The following is a 16,748-nucleotide window of genomic DNA, read 5'->3' as shown; positions in this document are numbered from 1 at the left end:
CATGCATAAAATTAAGAAGATGCAGTCAATCTGTCCTTCTCTTAAGATTCCTTAAGAGAAAGTAACACAAGACACCTTTACCTATTTGACACAAAGCTGCTTGAAAAATAGAAGTTGGGCAGTAGAGGGTATTATTAGATCCTACTCATACATGAAAATGACTGCCATGAAAAAGGTAAATGTTATGTGGTAAAAGGGCATTTTTTCGATCATTTCTATTTGACAGCCTCTTTGAGATGCCAAACATCACACTGTTGTTTCCCATCTATTCATGATGTGATTTTTGTGAGATACTTGTTGACATACTTAAGATTCATGTTTCTCTGCCTGAACCACAGCATGGCTGATACTATAGCTGCGAAGAAATAAATTTTTTGAGTATTTGACTTAGTATTACAACATGTAGAATTTATCTTCAAACTGTCATATTCAAGTGCAGCCCCACAAAGTTCTTTAATGGCTATGGTCTACTCAAAAAGGGAAGGTAAGTACCTCCAAGTTTTGGGACAGAAAAAACAAGTCTTAGATAGCCAGAATTCTTTGAGAGGTATAAACATAGAACATGTCTGGAGGAGAAAAAAAACATTACTGAGGACACAAAATGTTGGTCAAACTGATGAAATCAAATTTCCAGGTGTTCACATGGTTATTAGCGTTTAAGAGCATACCTTATCTAGGAAAACATACAGCCACAGCTGCTGTCTCAGTTCTGTCTCAGTAGGTTCAAAATGAGGAATTGACTTCCACCGTTCCCTGCTGCCATGATGCTGGCCCTCATGAGAATGAATCTACATGAAGAACAATCTAGCTCTAGTAACAGCCTTTGGGGCAGCATTAATGCCTCCCAGGTGAAAAAGTTTCCCCTAAAGAACTAACGCTAACCACCTTCCATGTGATTTATAAGAGTAGCTTATATGAAAATGATTAATCAATCTGGGTGGAGCTAAGTTCAAGAGTTTTTCCTGTACAGAAAAAAAACACATAATGACAAGATGTAAATAAACAGAACTGATTTCCATCTTCCAGCTGTTTTGATGGGATCATGAGAACTTCAGACAAAAAAGTCAGTTTACATAATAAACCAGCTAGACTCAGAGAAACCAGTCTATCTAAGGCAATATGAATGAAGACTGACAGACACATATAAGGAGATATCAAAGATGTCTATTGGTTTAATTTTCTTCATAATTAACATAGAAATATATGCTTCTTTGTAAGAACTACATAAATTTTGTTTAGATAAAGGTGTACAATGAGAAAAGTGTGATTCTCTACCATTGCTGAGAAACTAAAAAGGGACAATAGTAATAGTTATGTTCATTTCATAACTTCTGTCTACAGCAATTAAATCAGCTTGTGTATTAGCAGTATAATGAATCAATACATTGATGTTATATAGCCTGCAAATGTTTCAGTCATTGATCCTGAACTAATTAAAGTTTCTATCTTCCGAAGTTCTTCACTGCTGTGGGAGATGATCAAGCAGTTCAGAGCTTGGCGTAATCTTTCAGGATCATTTCCAATTTCTGGCTCAGCATGATGTTACCCTTCACTTTCAGTTTACCGGCGAAGAATGCCTAAAAAGAGCAGACAAGAGGAAAAAAAAGTGTGTATTCAGTTGTTTACACACAAATCAAAGAGTTGCTAGAACCAAATAAGAAGCCAAAGGTTAAGTGTGGTTGTTCAGTACTCAGGAGAAAGCCTTCAGTGCAGGACGCCTAATGGTTATTGTTTATTAATGAAAACCATTCCAGTTCCATTCTAATACCATCCAGAAATAGTTTTCCGTCCATAGTGCAGACAAGGCCAAGTCTATCACTCAGGAGAAAAGAAGAAAATACGAAGCAACTTCAGCAACCTCTATTTCTTTTCTTTGTATAGCACAGAGGACTTCTCCTGTTGTAAGACAAATGCCTTCACAGAAGCTGATGGCAAAATTTCAGCAGGGTACAAAAATAAAGCTCCCAGACTCGTCCCCCCATGCTACACTTATCCATATATCCCTATAAGAAATGAAAAAACAGAATGAAAAGGTTATTTAATGAAAACTAAAGGCCTAATGAAAAGCTAAGGTATCACTCAAATTCATACCAAATGAACCAGAAACTTGCACAATGTATGTATACGCATATTTCAAAGAAATGCTCTGGATTTATACATAGCATACTTTCATTGAAATGCTGGTATATTACATTTTTATTGTCCCTACTTCAAAGAGCTGTATACCCTGTTTCACATTCAGTTCGTATTTTTTTAAAACTAGTTTTGCTTCACTGTGGCTTTGCAGTTTGAAAGCTCTTTGAAAGTTCTTTGAATGTGCTTTTGCATAGTTCCATTAACTTGAAATACATTCAAATAAAGAATAGAGAGAGCCAGCAGAAAAGAATTTGAATAGATGCTTTGAGCTTCTTTAGATGAAAAACTTCACAGAAACTCAAAGGAAATACAAATGCCCAAGAACAGATCATGTTCCTGAATCTCAATCACTGTTCTTTAGCATTCTGATGATTACATGTCAACATCTTGTTCATTTATGCTTTATGCCTGCTATATACAGAGGGTCACAAAGGATTTTATTCATGTGGTATGTAGGATTTATAACAAACATTCACCATGATCGTTAGTCTCCAATTTTATAATCAAAGTCTCCAACAACTTCTGCTTGGGATCAAAGAAAAGGAATTGTTTGATATATGATGAGCTCAATTAAAGTTTGCATTTGCTCAAGCTTTAATCTGTAAGCTGACATATTAAATTTGTGACAGTTTAATTTACTTTTACACAAGCCATTTTTATTAGTAAAATTAGTAGTTTTAAGCAGTTGATTACTCCAAGAAGCTGAAAGTGCAGACGCAGATTACAGACCTTTCTTAAATCTTTCTCTCCCTGACAAAATCATCATAGTTTGGGTGAATTTTGACCAGTTTCAATGCATCTACATGCATTCACCGTCCGACCTTTCACTCTACTGCAGTATTAGCAGTAAATCAGAACATTGCAACAAATATCAACTTGCTGCAATATGACAATCAAAACAGCCTGAATGATCAAAGTGACAAACCTTGCAGATCATATATTGTGAAGTACCAGGAAACAAACAAACTACTAACTTTGTTGCAGATTTTGGAATGCAAACAGTCATGAATCGAAGATTGATGGCATATAGTATGTCCCCATGCAAGTGAGTATGGCTGTGACACACAGGTTTTACCTTTTGTGGGTTGGTCTTTTGTTGTACCACATCCATGAAATCCTCATCTGAGAGAGTGAAGGTGGTATCAGGAGAATTTCTGGCAGGTCCTTGATACACTGCTCCAGAGCCATTTTTTAAGTCAATTGCTAAGAAGGAAAAGCAAAGATAATTTCAAATTAACGATAAAATCTTCAGGCTAAAGAACACTACTCTCCTTATCTATTATTATAAAGCATATGGTCTAAACTATCACCTATCAGCCACTAAGAAAATGAATGTGGTTTAATTCTTCTTCTTTAATGAAAGAAAATAAAAAATTATTCCTGTGCTAAGGGGGAGGGCACTTGCAGCAGGGACTGCCTTTAAAAAATTCTTGCAGCAATGGTAAAAACTGTTTTTGAACAACACTAAAGATGCATAAGATATTAATTAGTGCAGTCACTGCACAAATGTTAAAGTTAGTAATGAAGTTCTAATGTTTGAAAACAATATCCTATAGTCAGACAAGGCAGACATGGTGGCGTTCAAACACACTGCTGCATTTTCCTTGTTCTGTCCCACAGGCAATATAGCCTGTTCTGCTTGAGGCAAAGAACATTTAAAGCCTTGCCAAGTATCTGTCTTCCTCTTCCTCAAACTGTCTGTAGCTTCAGAGTGTTCTTTTCCCACACCAAATGACCTGCCAAAATAATCTATTACAAAGCTAACACTATCAGGTATTGTGTCATTTGGCTAGAAGAGTATTTTGACAGGATATGCTCTGCCAAATCATTCTCAGATTTTGCAGATTCCCTGTCTTACCTTAACACCTTTTCCTCTTGATCCATCATGCTCCGACCCTACACAGTATTCAAGTGCATGTTCCCATAAGGAAGGACATGGCATCTCTAATCACAGAATCATGGATGCCAGTTCATTGACAAATTTTAAGGCACTTGCTAAACTATGGAGACTTATCTGCATAAACTATCTTATGTGAATTCTACATGAAACAATTTTTTGAAAGGATAAGGGGAACCATGAAGACTGGGAGTAGCTTCAGTCTGTCTAAGTCTTTAATTTTCTGAAATTTATCCAGTTATAACAAAACTAGAAGGGGAGTTAAGTTGCTCAGTGAGAAGTGACATAGTGAACTATTATATCCAGTTGATTTTAAAGTAAATTATAATTTCTGAAGCAGGTTTCATGTATATCACTTTCATGCATATAGCTTGATACAATATGAGAAGAAAGAAAACAATGACTGAGGACCAGATGAATGATGTATAACTTTTTGTTTGTGGGTACGAGCTGTGTAACATCCTTTTGACCCAAAACAGGTACTATATAGTCTAACATCATATGTGAGCCTTTAAACATTCTTCTGTAGGTTATACAGGCATAGACTATTATTAGAGGAAAAAAAAGATCAAAAAATCATCTACTGAATCATGAAATGCAAGCTTCACAGTGGATACCAGCTCCCCAGACTAAGTTAACTAAGCTTAACTATCCATGTGCTTTCGAAACGCACCACTATTCAAATGCTACCAATGTTACAAACCATAGCAATGTAGCCAAACTGAGCTCCCTTTGAGCCAAACAGCATTGGTCAGCAAGCCCAAGAGATTAATTTACAAAACAGACATAGTATCTAGGATACTTAAAGTTCTCAATTATTTGTTTTGAATTACTTCCAGACCTTAGAAATCCCTTCTAGTGCTTCATTTTGCATCCATTTAATTTTTTCTGGAACAGTCCCTGGACTGTTCCAGAAGGGACACAGACACTGAAAGCCTGACATAATGTTTCCCAAGACACAACTTCTTCATTACCTACTGACTGGAAAAGCAGTTTTGATATATCTTATTGGTAAGACTCATCCATCAGTCTCAGCAGTGTAAAGTTTTGATACAAACAGAATTAAAAAGGTGTAGTGAGTCAGGAAATTTCTAACAATATCTAAGTTTTATTTTGAATATAGTACATACTTAACAGTTGTTAAATTGTTGTACATTCAGTTGTAACTTAACATTGTTACACTCCTGTTCTCCATTTGCTAGCCAAATCACAGGACCATTGTTTACCAATCAACATCTACAATTAATTGTAAGCTCTCAAAGCACAAACATGCCTTTAAACATTGCATAATCATGGTACCACAGACAAACCTTTTATGTTTACAGACTCATAAAATTACAGAATCATTAAGGTTGGAAAAGACCTCTAAGATCAACGAGTCCAACCTTTAACTCATCACTACCTTGACAACCAAACCACAGTGCTAAATGCCATGTCCAGTTGTTTCTCAAACACCTCAAAAGGGATGGTGACTCCACCCTTTCTGTGAAGAAATTCCTCCTGATGTCCAACATGAATGTCCAACTTCCTGTTGTCCTGGTGCCAGTTGCCAGGGAGAAGAGGTCAATCCCCACCTGGCTACAACCTCCTTTCAGGCAGTTGTAGAGAGCGATAAGGTTGCCCCTGAGCCTCCTTTTCTCCAGGCTAAACACTCCCAGCTCCCTTAGTCACTCCTCATAGGACTTGTGCTCAAGAACCTTCACCAGCTCTGTTGCCCTTCTCTGGACAAACTCCAGCACCTCAATGCCTTTCTTGCAGTGAGGGGCTCAGAACTGGAAACAGCAGTCAAGACGTGGCCTCACCAGTACAGAGGGACAATCAGTGCCCTGGTCCTGCTGGCCATGTTATTTTTGATACAAGTCAGGATGCCATTGGCCTTCCTGGCCCCCTGGGCACACTGCTGGCTCACATTCAGACAGCTGTTGACCAGCACCCCCAGGTCCTTTTCCAACAGGCAACTTTCCAGCCACTCTTCCCCAAGTCTGTAGAGCTGTAGGGGGTTGTTGAGATGCAAGTGCAGGACTTGGCACTTCACCTTGTTGAACCTCATCCAGCTGACCTTGGTCCATTGATCCAGCCTGTCCAAATCCCTCTGCAGAGCCTTCCCACCCTCCAACAGATCTATACTTCCACCCAACTCAGTGTCACCTGTAAACAGACTGAGGGGACACTTGATGCCCTCATCTAGATAATCAAAGATGAAATTAAAGATATTAAACAGTACTGGCAAATACTGAGCCATTGGGAACACCACACATGATCTGACACCAAGTGGATGCAGCATCATTCACCATCACTCTCTTTGCCCAGCCATCCAGCTAGTTTTTAACCCAGCAAAGAGTGCTTTTCCAGAAGAATGTCATGGGAGACCATATCAAAGGCTTTGCTGAGCCTTTGATCAGGACCTCCCTCTCCTAAACCCCTGCTGAATGGGCCGGACCTCTTGGTTGTTCTGCATGTGTCACGTGATCACACTCAAGATAATCTGCTCCATAACCTTGCTGGGTCAGGCTGACCACACCAAATCCTTAACCTACCTCAAATTAAAACTTACTGGAAATTTAAAAAAAACAAAACAAAACAAACAAACAAAAACGGACTAATGTAATGATATGTTACTAAAATATTATTTGCACTTCCTCTGTATTCTTTGTAAAGATCATCAAGATTTTTGATGAAGAACTAAAAATGAAAAGGAATTACGCAGCAGCCACAAAAGAAAAGCACTCTGACAACAAAACTGTCTTTTCCACAAAAACATGAAGAATCTTCCATTGTTACTTACACTAAAGTAATTAAATATCTATGAATTATTATCGTTCACAAGATAGTGTTGTCAGAGACATAATAAAAAGGGGGCAGAAATCACATGTATAGAAGTTAAAACACTAGACATTGACATTCTAAGATTTAGGACAGATATTTGCTTTGCCCTTGAGGAGTGCCTTACCTTTTCTAGGAGAGAAATATTAACAATTAGACTAATTTTTTGTTTGTTTTGGTTTGGGATTTGTTTTGCTTTAAAAGGGTAATGGCAATAGAAAACTTTTTCTTAAAGCAAACAAAACGAAGTGTCACCCATTCTTCACTGCCTGAAGTCATGTTACATCATAAAATTATTGAGCAGCTTCACCTTCATTTGTCAGTTGTTAACAAGCAACTACAAGCAACTACAAGCAACAGTTTCTCCCTGGTTCTCATAACAAAGTTTTAATCTTCCAAGAACTGGAAAGGAACAGAAATATCTCCTGCCTTCAGCTGTGTCTTCAGCAGCATGAGGAAAAGTAACAGATGGGTAAACTCTTCTGAGTACTGTTCCAGAAAGCCATTAACTATCAACCAACAAATCTCAGTGGCAATGCCTTTTCTCTTATCTGGAAAGAGAAGTTGAAATGAACTATCTTAACTCTAAAAAAAAGATTAATATTTTATAATCGTTGAAAACAAAGGTAACTGATGTACAGTAAATATGAAGGAGAGTATGCTTTAGGTAGTGAAGCAAACTAGGAAAAAAAAGCATACCTAAAGTATGCTTTAGATAGTGAAGCAAACTAGGAAAATCAAAGCTGGGGTGGGTGTCAACTAAGAATTTTGTTAAAAAATAACAAAAGACAGCTCCAGTACCACTACACTTACTCCTTAGGTTTTGATACTGCCAAAATCTGTATCTTTATCTTCTTAAGAGGATTTTCAGCATCCTCTTAAATTAGAACAGCTTGATTTTGTATAGAAATACCATTAATTAAGGCCAGTTATCAGTGGTTACAGTTCAACATTGTTTAGACAGCAGATGAGCTGTCCAAAATATCACATCCTGAGTGCAAGGTCAATTGTTCTACATCTCTCCACAGCTTCACACAATCCACAGACAGCTACATAAAAGTCATTGCTGGTTAAACAGACTAGTGTTACTAATACCAGTGTCTCCATCAAGAAGTGTCTCTGTAACAACAAAAGGTAATTCAATTCACAAATTACATTTCATTTAAACTAATAAAAATCTTGGTTTACTGCAGAGAGTAGAGATCAAAAGGTCACACCTGCAGTCAAAACAAAACACTAGAAATAAATGTAAGTATGAAAAAACCCCATTCTTTTGGTTCCCTAAAGTTTGGAAAAGACCAGAATGACTGCATACATGAGAACAAATTTCACAGGATCACAGAATCATTAAGGTTGAAACAGATCTCTGAGATCATCAAGTCCAACCTTTGACTGATCATTACCTTGACAACTAGACATGGCACCAAGTGCCACCTCCAGTCATTTCTTGGACATCTCCAGTGATGGTGACTTCACAACCTCCATGGGCAGTCCATTCCAGTGTTTAACAACTTTTTCCATGAAAAAATTCTTCCTGATGTCCAACATGAACCTCCTCTGCTGCAGCTTGAGGCCATTTCCTCTCATCCCGTCACTTGCTACCTGGCAGAAGAGGCTGACCCCCACCTGGCTACAACCTCCTTTCAGGCAGTTGTAGAGAGTGGTAAGGTCTCCCCTGAGCCTACTCTTCTCTGGGCTAAACAACCCCAGCTCCCTCAGCTGCTCTTCATAAGACCTGTGGTCCAGACCCTTCATCAGGTCCATTGCCTTTCTCTGGACTAACTCCAGCACCTGAACTGAGAGGCCCTGAACTGGACACAGGACTCGACGTGTAGCTGCAACAGCAGCCTTTAATACTGCTGCCTTCTCTCATATGCTTCCCTCCCAGATCTTAGAAGGCTGAAGGACACTAGTAGAAGATGCTGGAGCTATAATCACTGGCTAAGACAGCAATGGGCTGCAGGGCCCAGATTGTTTCCAGCATTGTCAACTGCTGCAGTTACCACAACAGCACAAGGCTGTGCAAAAGAGACAAGTCAAAAAATTGAAACACAATGCAGGACAACTACGTAACAAATTTAACAAGCGGAAGAGGCCTAGCAGGTAGCTCAAGAGAACCAGAAACACTGTTTCTAAAGGCCTCTGAGGCCCTTAAAAAGAGATACCTAAAAAGAAGAGAGATAATGAAATAATTGGCATCAACTCATGGCTTAAAACAAAACAAAAAACTCCCCCCCAAGTAATATTCGTCCTCTCATTTCAGTTCAAAGAATTTTGACCATACATTGAAATAGTATGTAGTATTTAGCCACATGAATCAAAATCTAAATTAATTTTAATGTCATATTTTCCCTTTTGCTCTCCTGTAGATACGTACATCATAAGATCTACCCTTCAAACAGGAATTTTACTTAGAAAAGACAGAAAGACAGAATTGTTCTAACAGCATAACATTTACAAAACTGATTTAAAATTACCGTAAACAGAAGATCAATTAATAATCAGTAGGTCAAACTGAAGTGTAAAGAAGTGCCATTCTACTGACATAGTTGAGTAACTCTGTAAATCTGAAGCAGGTTTGAAAATAGTCAAAATAGTGACACATAACTAAATTCGAGCTATAGCAAAGGTTACAATCTTACTATCATCTTCAATTTTTAAAATAAAAAATTAATTTGCCAAAGGCTAAAATTTCTAATTATGTACAGAAGCTTCCATTACATTAACAACCGAAAAAGTCAAGCATTCAAGTCGGCAAATGGCATTGTCCATGTTATGTATTCTAAACTGACTACCATCATTCATGTGCATTACAAAAGTCTTACTGGTGACCTATATATGAGGCTCTCATAAAGATCATATAAAGACAGAAATCTTTTGAGTTATTGAGAATATCTTAGCTGCAAGAAAGCTGTCTTCCTTCAAATGTAAAATCATAAACTACTCTCTTCTTCCACATTCACTATGCAAAATTAATTATATCAGCATCTGGTAGAAGAGACAGTACATGATGATGCTCTTGAATACTGAATAATAAAATAACATATGCAAACATGCAAAAAGAATTAAGTTGGCAACTGCTTATAAATCTCTTTTTTTTCTCTTTGTGTTTGTTTGGATGTGTTTTTTAATGACAGGAACACTGTTTTTAAAAACTCACAAAATAAAATTTCCATCATGCAGACACATACACACCTTGCCATTAGAAACGTACCATTAGAGTTATGTAGACTGCAATAGTAGTAGGCTATTGATCCATAATAAGGACAAACTATGAGGGTCAACACTATAGTTGTCATACCAGCTAACACTCTGCTAGTGAGTTTTCATAACTATTTTAATATTACAATTTAATATTTAAATTATTTAATACACCACAGAGTCTACAGTAACTCATAAGCTTAAAGTAACTTTTCCAAGATTTTGGAAATGCTTCATTTCAGCTCTTAAGAGTAGTTGGCAACAGGAAATGTTTAAAATATTAGGTTACCTCCTCCACCCTCCATCCCACAGGGAGTTTTAAGTTTTTTTCCAAATTCATATAAAAGTACAAATAATTTTTACTGCAACAGAAGCATAGGGAACAGGACAAACAAAAGTTATGTCTATTTAATCCCTTTTAGCTAGGGAAATATGCATTGGAAGAAGGCTACTTTACTCATACTGCTTCAGCAGGAAACATAAGAGAGGACAAGCTTTGTTTGAAAAGCAGAAAAGGCTGACTACTGATTTACTCGAAGCAGGAGTACTCTCTTGCTCTGGATACAATGGCAAAACATCTCCTTGTTTCCCCTCTAACGAAACTTGGTCTCATGAGGCAGGTAAGGCCACTGCTCAAGCCTAAATCTATAAATGTGTTTGTTCTGCACTCAGTAGTTTGCAATTCCAGACCTTCCCGAGTGAGAAACTTTATTCATCTCTGGAACATTCCTCAGTAGATTTTTCCTCCATTGTCTTGTCCCTCTATTCTTTGTACACACATAATAGGTGACCAACAAAGTAGTTCTGAAGCTAAAGGCAATGATGAACCATCCTAAAATAGTTTTCCGGCTGTTATTATAAACATGACCATCACTTGTATCACATTTAGTTACACATGAAACAACAGGCAGGACTGATGTAGTATACAGAGTGACTCCCAACAAACACAAGTATTCACTTTAAGTATTTTGGAGTTTAGCCTATGCACTTCTATTTATCTTCTAAAAATGTAAGCAAGAACATAAGAAAGACTTCATAAGCCTTTTGTTGAGGTTCAAAGCATGTCCATAATTTAAATTACTGAGTGTAAAAATGGAAAACTGCAGATAGGAGAAATGATTAAGAGCAGCAATGAATTTTAAGACAGAACATCTGAGGTGGATTATTCAGTATTTCCCCCCATCTCATTTTGATATATAGGTAATAAGCTGGCATAATTTACATACGTATATTCAGCATATTGATTAACTGCTATCCAAGTGAAAGTCACCCCTTATTCCTTAAAAACTGCTTAAAAGGCAAAACAGGTAGAACACAAGTATATTCAATCTACATATAATATTTTTCCTGAAACTTAACAACAGTCTTGCTACTCAGAATCTCTGCTGGTTCACATTAGGCAAAGATAAGGTGAAACTATAGGTTTCTAAATTGTTCTGTAAAAGGACAAGCAGTTTCTTAAACACAATAATCATTTCTTGAGAACAGACATTGTAAAGACTTAACAACAGTTTTAAAAAAATCACAATGTATAGAACGAAACACAACACAGACCTGATTTGACCTACTGTCAGTCTCTCCCCTCAGCCTGTCAAAGGGCAGCTCACTCATCTGCATCTCCCCCAAAACCCTTCTGACTACATCCAACCATAGAGACCAATGAAAATGAAGCAGTCTAAGCAACAGACTTGACCCAAAGACTTTAATTTCTCCACAAAATATCAAAGGCCTGAAAGTTACAACCTGACTAAGCTTCATCCTTTTGGAAAAACTTTACATTCCACTAACAGACCAGTAGACACATGAACTAAAAAATAAATAAATTCGAAAGACAATAAATCGGTTTTTAAATTTTTTTCTTTTTAAATACATATCCTTAGAAAGATAGCACAATAGAATTTAAGAAGAAAAGTTCTTTGAGGAAGTAGTTTTGCCTCCCTCAGACCATTTCACATAATTCTATAATCCACTCTTCCAGAAAAAGTTCTGACCCATTGCTATTACAGGCTTTAGTTTCTTTTCATCAACCAGACCCATGCTTAAACAATAAGAAATCATAATTGTAGCTTCATTAAACCTTGATCTCAGAAAATTTGAATGGAAACAAATTGCGCTATATTTTCACAGAAGTGACAAGAACAATGCAGTAGAAATAATTACTTATTTGTTTTAGATCAGTTAGCATGTACATCACCAGCAGACTAATTACTGTAACACAGAGCTCCTAGTAGGCTAATTTAGCATGCTTTCTTAAGTGCAGTGGCAATCCCATCTGGAAAATGTAAAGAGAAATGCGCTTCACTTCCAAAGGATATTTGTCTATGCCTGCATCTAAATAGGCAAGTTACAGAAGTATGTTCCTAGAAAGGTTAGTAACTGCCACTATGGAACTTTACCTGACCCCCTTGACACTTGTGCATGCAGAATGCATTCAGACTTTCAGGTCCCAGTGAATATTCATCTACTACCATATGCTTATTTTCAAGCCGTCAGTTTAATTAGAGAGAAATAATTATTCTCACTTCATTAAAAAAATGCATCAGGGTATTATATAAAAGCTACAACTTACTCCACTGCATTGCTGTTTTTCCATCTTTAGTGATGTCCCATTGGAATACAGCGTTTACTTTCTTTACCAGCTCGTTTCCAAGCTCTTTGACACGACGACCAATTTCTTCAAACACGAGGTCACTCTGCAGCCCTACAGTCTTAAAAAAAGAGAGTATGAAGAATTGAAAATTGAAACTTCACTAAAAGGTACTGAATATGTCTCTTAGCTCATGCATTGTGTCCAGGAAAAGTATCTATAGCAGAATTATTAATGCAATTGAGATTTCTTCCACCACAAAATAATCACCTCTAGCAGCCATGAGCACTAAAGAATACATTTAAGCAGAAAATGCTTTATTCTAAATTTTCATTTCAAATTATTTCAAATCTTGCTTTTGCAGTTTTGTCATTTATCATCACAAGACAGGCTTTTTAATTAGTGCTCTAATAGTTTCTAAATTGCCCTTTATTCCCTTTGGAGGATAACCATTGTCACTTTTTCCACAGTGAATGGCAGGTTAGTTTTTAAAACAAAAAATTGGTTTTACCAATATATTACTTTAGCTTGACATGGAAGTTGTTCAAAATATACTGAACTATGAACACAGTCAAAACTGCAGTGAGGACAGAATTTAAGAGTGCAAATAGCTACGTTTACATTTTCAACTGTTCCAAACACATTATTGCGCAAATCTTTCACTGTCTTTCTTTAGCAAATATTTGTGCTAGATAAAAGGCTACACCTTTAGAAGCTACTCCAGTGACATTTCTCATCTAATTGGAACTGGAGCAGAGAAGCTCTCATAGCTGTAGTTGTTCTGCTGTACCCACCTGTACACCAGAATGCAGTGATCCTCGGGCTGCTATCCTGTCACCTCTTTGTTTATGTCTAATATTTTCCATTATACAAGAGGGTTCCTAATGGTATTTAAATTTGCCAATCTTCACTCAGTCAGGTTAGTTTCTCCGGGTGAATGTCTGGCCCTCTCAGCAAATGTCTGTTAAAGTACCTTAATTTCTCAGAGTAAGCTTAAAGAAAAACACCTTTTCTGCCCAAGTTTAAAAAAAAAAAAAAAAAGAAGAAAGAAAATCTGGAAAGTTCTGAAAAGCTCTAGTGTTTGAACTTCAAATGCAGATAAGGCAACAGTTCAGAATGTCAGAAGATTAAACAAAAGCAGCAAAAAGCAACAGGTTCTTGGAATGCATCACAGAATCACAGAATGATCCGGGTTGAGAGGGACCTTAAAGATCATCTAGTTCCAACTGCACTGCCAGGGACAGCATTCACTAGACCAGGCTGCTCAGAGCAACCAACCTGGCCTTGAACACTTCCAGGGATGGGGCAACCTTAACTTCTCTGGAGAACCTGTTTCAGTGCCTCACCACCCTCCCAGTAAAGAATTATTTCCTAATATCTAATCTAAACTTACTGTCTTTCAGTTGGAAGCCAATCCCCTCTGTCCTGTCACTATGTGCTTCTGTAATAAGTCCCTCTCCATTTCTCTTGTAGGCTCCCTTTAGGAACTGGGAGGCCACAACCAGATCACCCTGAAGCCTTCTCTTTTCCAAGCTGAACAATTCTAATTATTTCAGCTTTTCCTCAGAGATGCGCTCCATCCATCTATTCATCTTTGTGTCCCTCCTCTAGACTCGTTCCAACAGGTCTGTGTCCTTCCTGTATTGGGGACCTCAGAGCTGGATGCAGTACTCCAGGTGGAGCCTCATCAGAGCAGAGAAAGGGGACAGAATCACCTCCCTTGACCTGCTGCCCACGCTGCTCTGGATGCAGCCCAGGTATCACGCAATATTATCTATTCTGTGATCACAGGCTTCATATGAGTATCACTACCTCAGCATTTCATAAACTTCAATGCAACACAGTTTCACCCTTTACAGGCAAGGATCCATAGGGGAAAAAAGATACAGTTTAATAAGGCAGTGCACTGTCTTCAATGTCTTTCAGATCACATTAAGAACCCAGGTTCTTAATCATCCTCAGCACTGCATGTACAATTCTGTCCCCTGTGGCAAGTCCAGTATGCAAGGCTTAAGGCATGCATGCATGCAGAGGATTTTTTAAAATATACACAGTATAAAGTGCATATTGTGTTAGGCCTAACCACATGTACCAATAGCTCTCAGAGTCTTATCTCAAAATGATTCAATGACAAAACTGTTCTTTTCTATGAGCACATTATCTCATTTTCACTTATTCTAATGCCTTCTTGCCACTCTCTCCATATCTCTGAAAAAATTGAGAAAGGTTGGTCACACACTTTTACATCCTACACAGATTTTAATCCTTAACATCTACAAAATAAAAACAAAATCCTTGTTCTACAGATATAGGATGTAATTCCAATTTTAAGTTATGCAAGTGCTCAGAACCTGTGGCCCTCAGTGGTACATGCCCCACTTGTTTTGTAACATACAGCACAATGTTTATTCTAAGAGTTCAATTAGCATCAAGCACATTAAACTACATCAGCCATCCTGTGTGTCTTAACTGGAATTTTCTTCTCGAATAGATCAATTAACCTTTGTATCTTAAACAACATGTGTGTTCACTCTTTTTAACTCACACACTCATCTGTGTATTGTAAATAAGACTAGTGTGTGATCTAAGTATCCTTCCTGTGTATATCACAAAAATAAAGCCTAACTGAGCTGCTTTGCAAGTTAAGATTTTTATTGCTTCCCCCTACCTTCAGAGGCTCTCGAGCAGTAGGTTTATCCAAGGCTGGTACTATATCCACATAGCCCCCTGCAATAGCAACTTCTCCGGTCTCCTTGACCTGCGGGGGCAGGAGGGGAAAATACATTAAGGAGGTGATGTTACTTGCAAAAAGTCACAACAGAAGGGCATCCAAGGAGTTCTCCTTATATTTTAAAATTAGAGATGAAGAAAAGAGAAAACATAAAAGTTAGAGAGTGAAAACAACACATCATAAATGAGCTGTAGTCTTGAGGCAAGTTGTTAGTATACCACATCTTTCAAACAGCTCTTCAAATGGAATAACTATTTGCCTCTTCAGAAATTGTACCAAAATATATTGCTGGTTTTCTGTCCACAAAATAGTAGAAAAATCTTATTCATCTGAAAATTTGCCTTCGTTGTCATAAGTTACTCTCAATGTTTCTTTATAAATAGTTCTGAGAAAGACATTGTTCTAAAATGGTTTTCCTTGAGGTAGATATTCAGTTGTCAGAAGTCCATTTAGACAATTTCAATATGTCCACATGCCTTATACTGCAACTTGCACTAGAAACAATTTTTAAAGCATTTTAAAACAAGAAAGACTACAAGAGAATGATGAAAAATACCTGAATTCCCTTCTGGTTTAATTTTTTGAAATAGTTCAGTCAAAGAAGAAAATGTGTTTCATTTTAGCATTGTCTCTTTGAGGAGTGTAACAAACCATTCTGACTTATGGCAGCTAACAGAAGATGGCAAACTGATTCACTGACAATGCATATAGAGAATCAATAAATAACCAAAACAGAGTAATATTCAGTATCATAGTCTAGTTTATTGCACTACTACAACAATTACACAAATCATGCCTAACAGCTTGTCACCCACTGCCACTGCACTTCAGACAATGTCAAAACTGGAATCAAGTCAGCTTATCAAAGTTATATGTCCACTCTTAGTTTGATTTAGTCAGAGTTTATTTCAAGCACAAAGATGCTTTTAATTCAGATAAATCCAAAATGGAATAAGAAACAGAATTCTGCTCAACTCATAACTGTTCAAACAAGGCAGCTTTCTTTTATCCTGTTAAACCTTGTAGTTTCTCTCTAAAATCAGCTACTCCAAACTTGTGGAAGGAAAAAAACCTGTAGAATAATTCAGCAAAACTCTATGTATTAGCAATGACTAAACCAAGCATAATTACAAATTCAGCTTTTAAACAGAACAAAATAACTCACCCTTTTTACAAATTCCAAAGGGCTTGGAAGCATATCATGAGCTCTGTTGATTTACACTGTACACACAAACCTTCAAAAGTAAATACCTGAATTCTAGAAATTCTGTCAGGACTGGGTGGTAGTATCTTTTAAATATAGCTACAGTAATCTCCAAAGCTCATTGGAGGCACCAAACTACCTTAGCTACTACTATTAATCAGATATGGAC

General features: G+C 37.3%; 1 protein-coding gene across 2 annotated transcripts in view; it reads right to left on the bottom strand.

Moving 5' to 3' along the window:
- Positions 1-1,144: 1,144 nt before the first annotated feature.
- Positions 1,145-16,748, bottom strand: part of HSD17B4 (hydroxysteroid 17-beta dehydrogenase 4) — a 57,540-nt gene continuing 41,936 nt past the window's right edge. For both annotated transcript variants that reach the window (XM_064642619.1, XM_064642620.1), the window contains exons 21-24: positions 15,313-15,402; positions 12,627-12,765; positions 3,212-3,339; positions 1,145-1,577 (exon numbers count right to left, since the gene is read on the bottom strand). In XM_064642619.1, coding sequence (XP_064498689.1) covers positions 1,488-1,577; positions 3,212-3,339; positions 12,627-12,765; positions 15,313-15,402 — 447 coding nt within the window. In that variant the 3' untranslated portion in view covers positions 1,145-1,487. The remainder of the gene's footprint in view (positions 1,578-3,211; positions 3,340-12,626; positions 12,766-15,312; positions 15,403-16,748) is intronic.

The sequence above is a fragment of the Pseudopipra pipra genome, chromosome Z, assembly GCF_036250125.1.
Source record: "Pseudopipra pipra isolate bDixPip1 chromosome Z, bDixPip1.hap1, whole genome shotgun sequence".
NCBI classification, from domain to species: Eukaryota; Metazoa; Chordata; class Aves; order Passeriformes; family Pipridae; genus Pseudopipra; species Pseudopipra pipra.
This window is presented reverse-complemented; position numbering and strand designations above follow the sequence as displayed.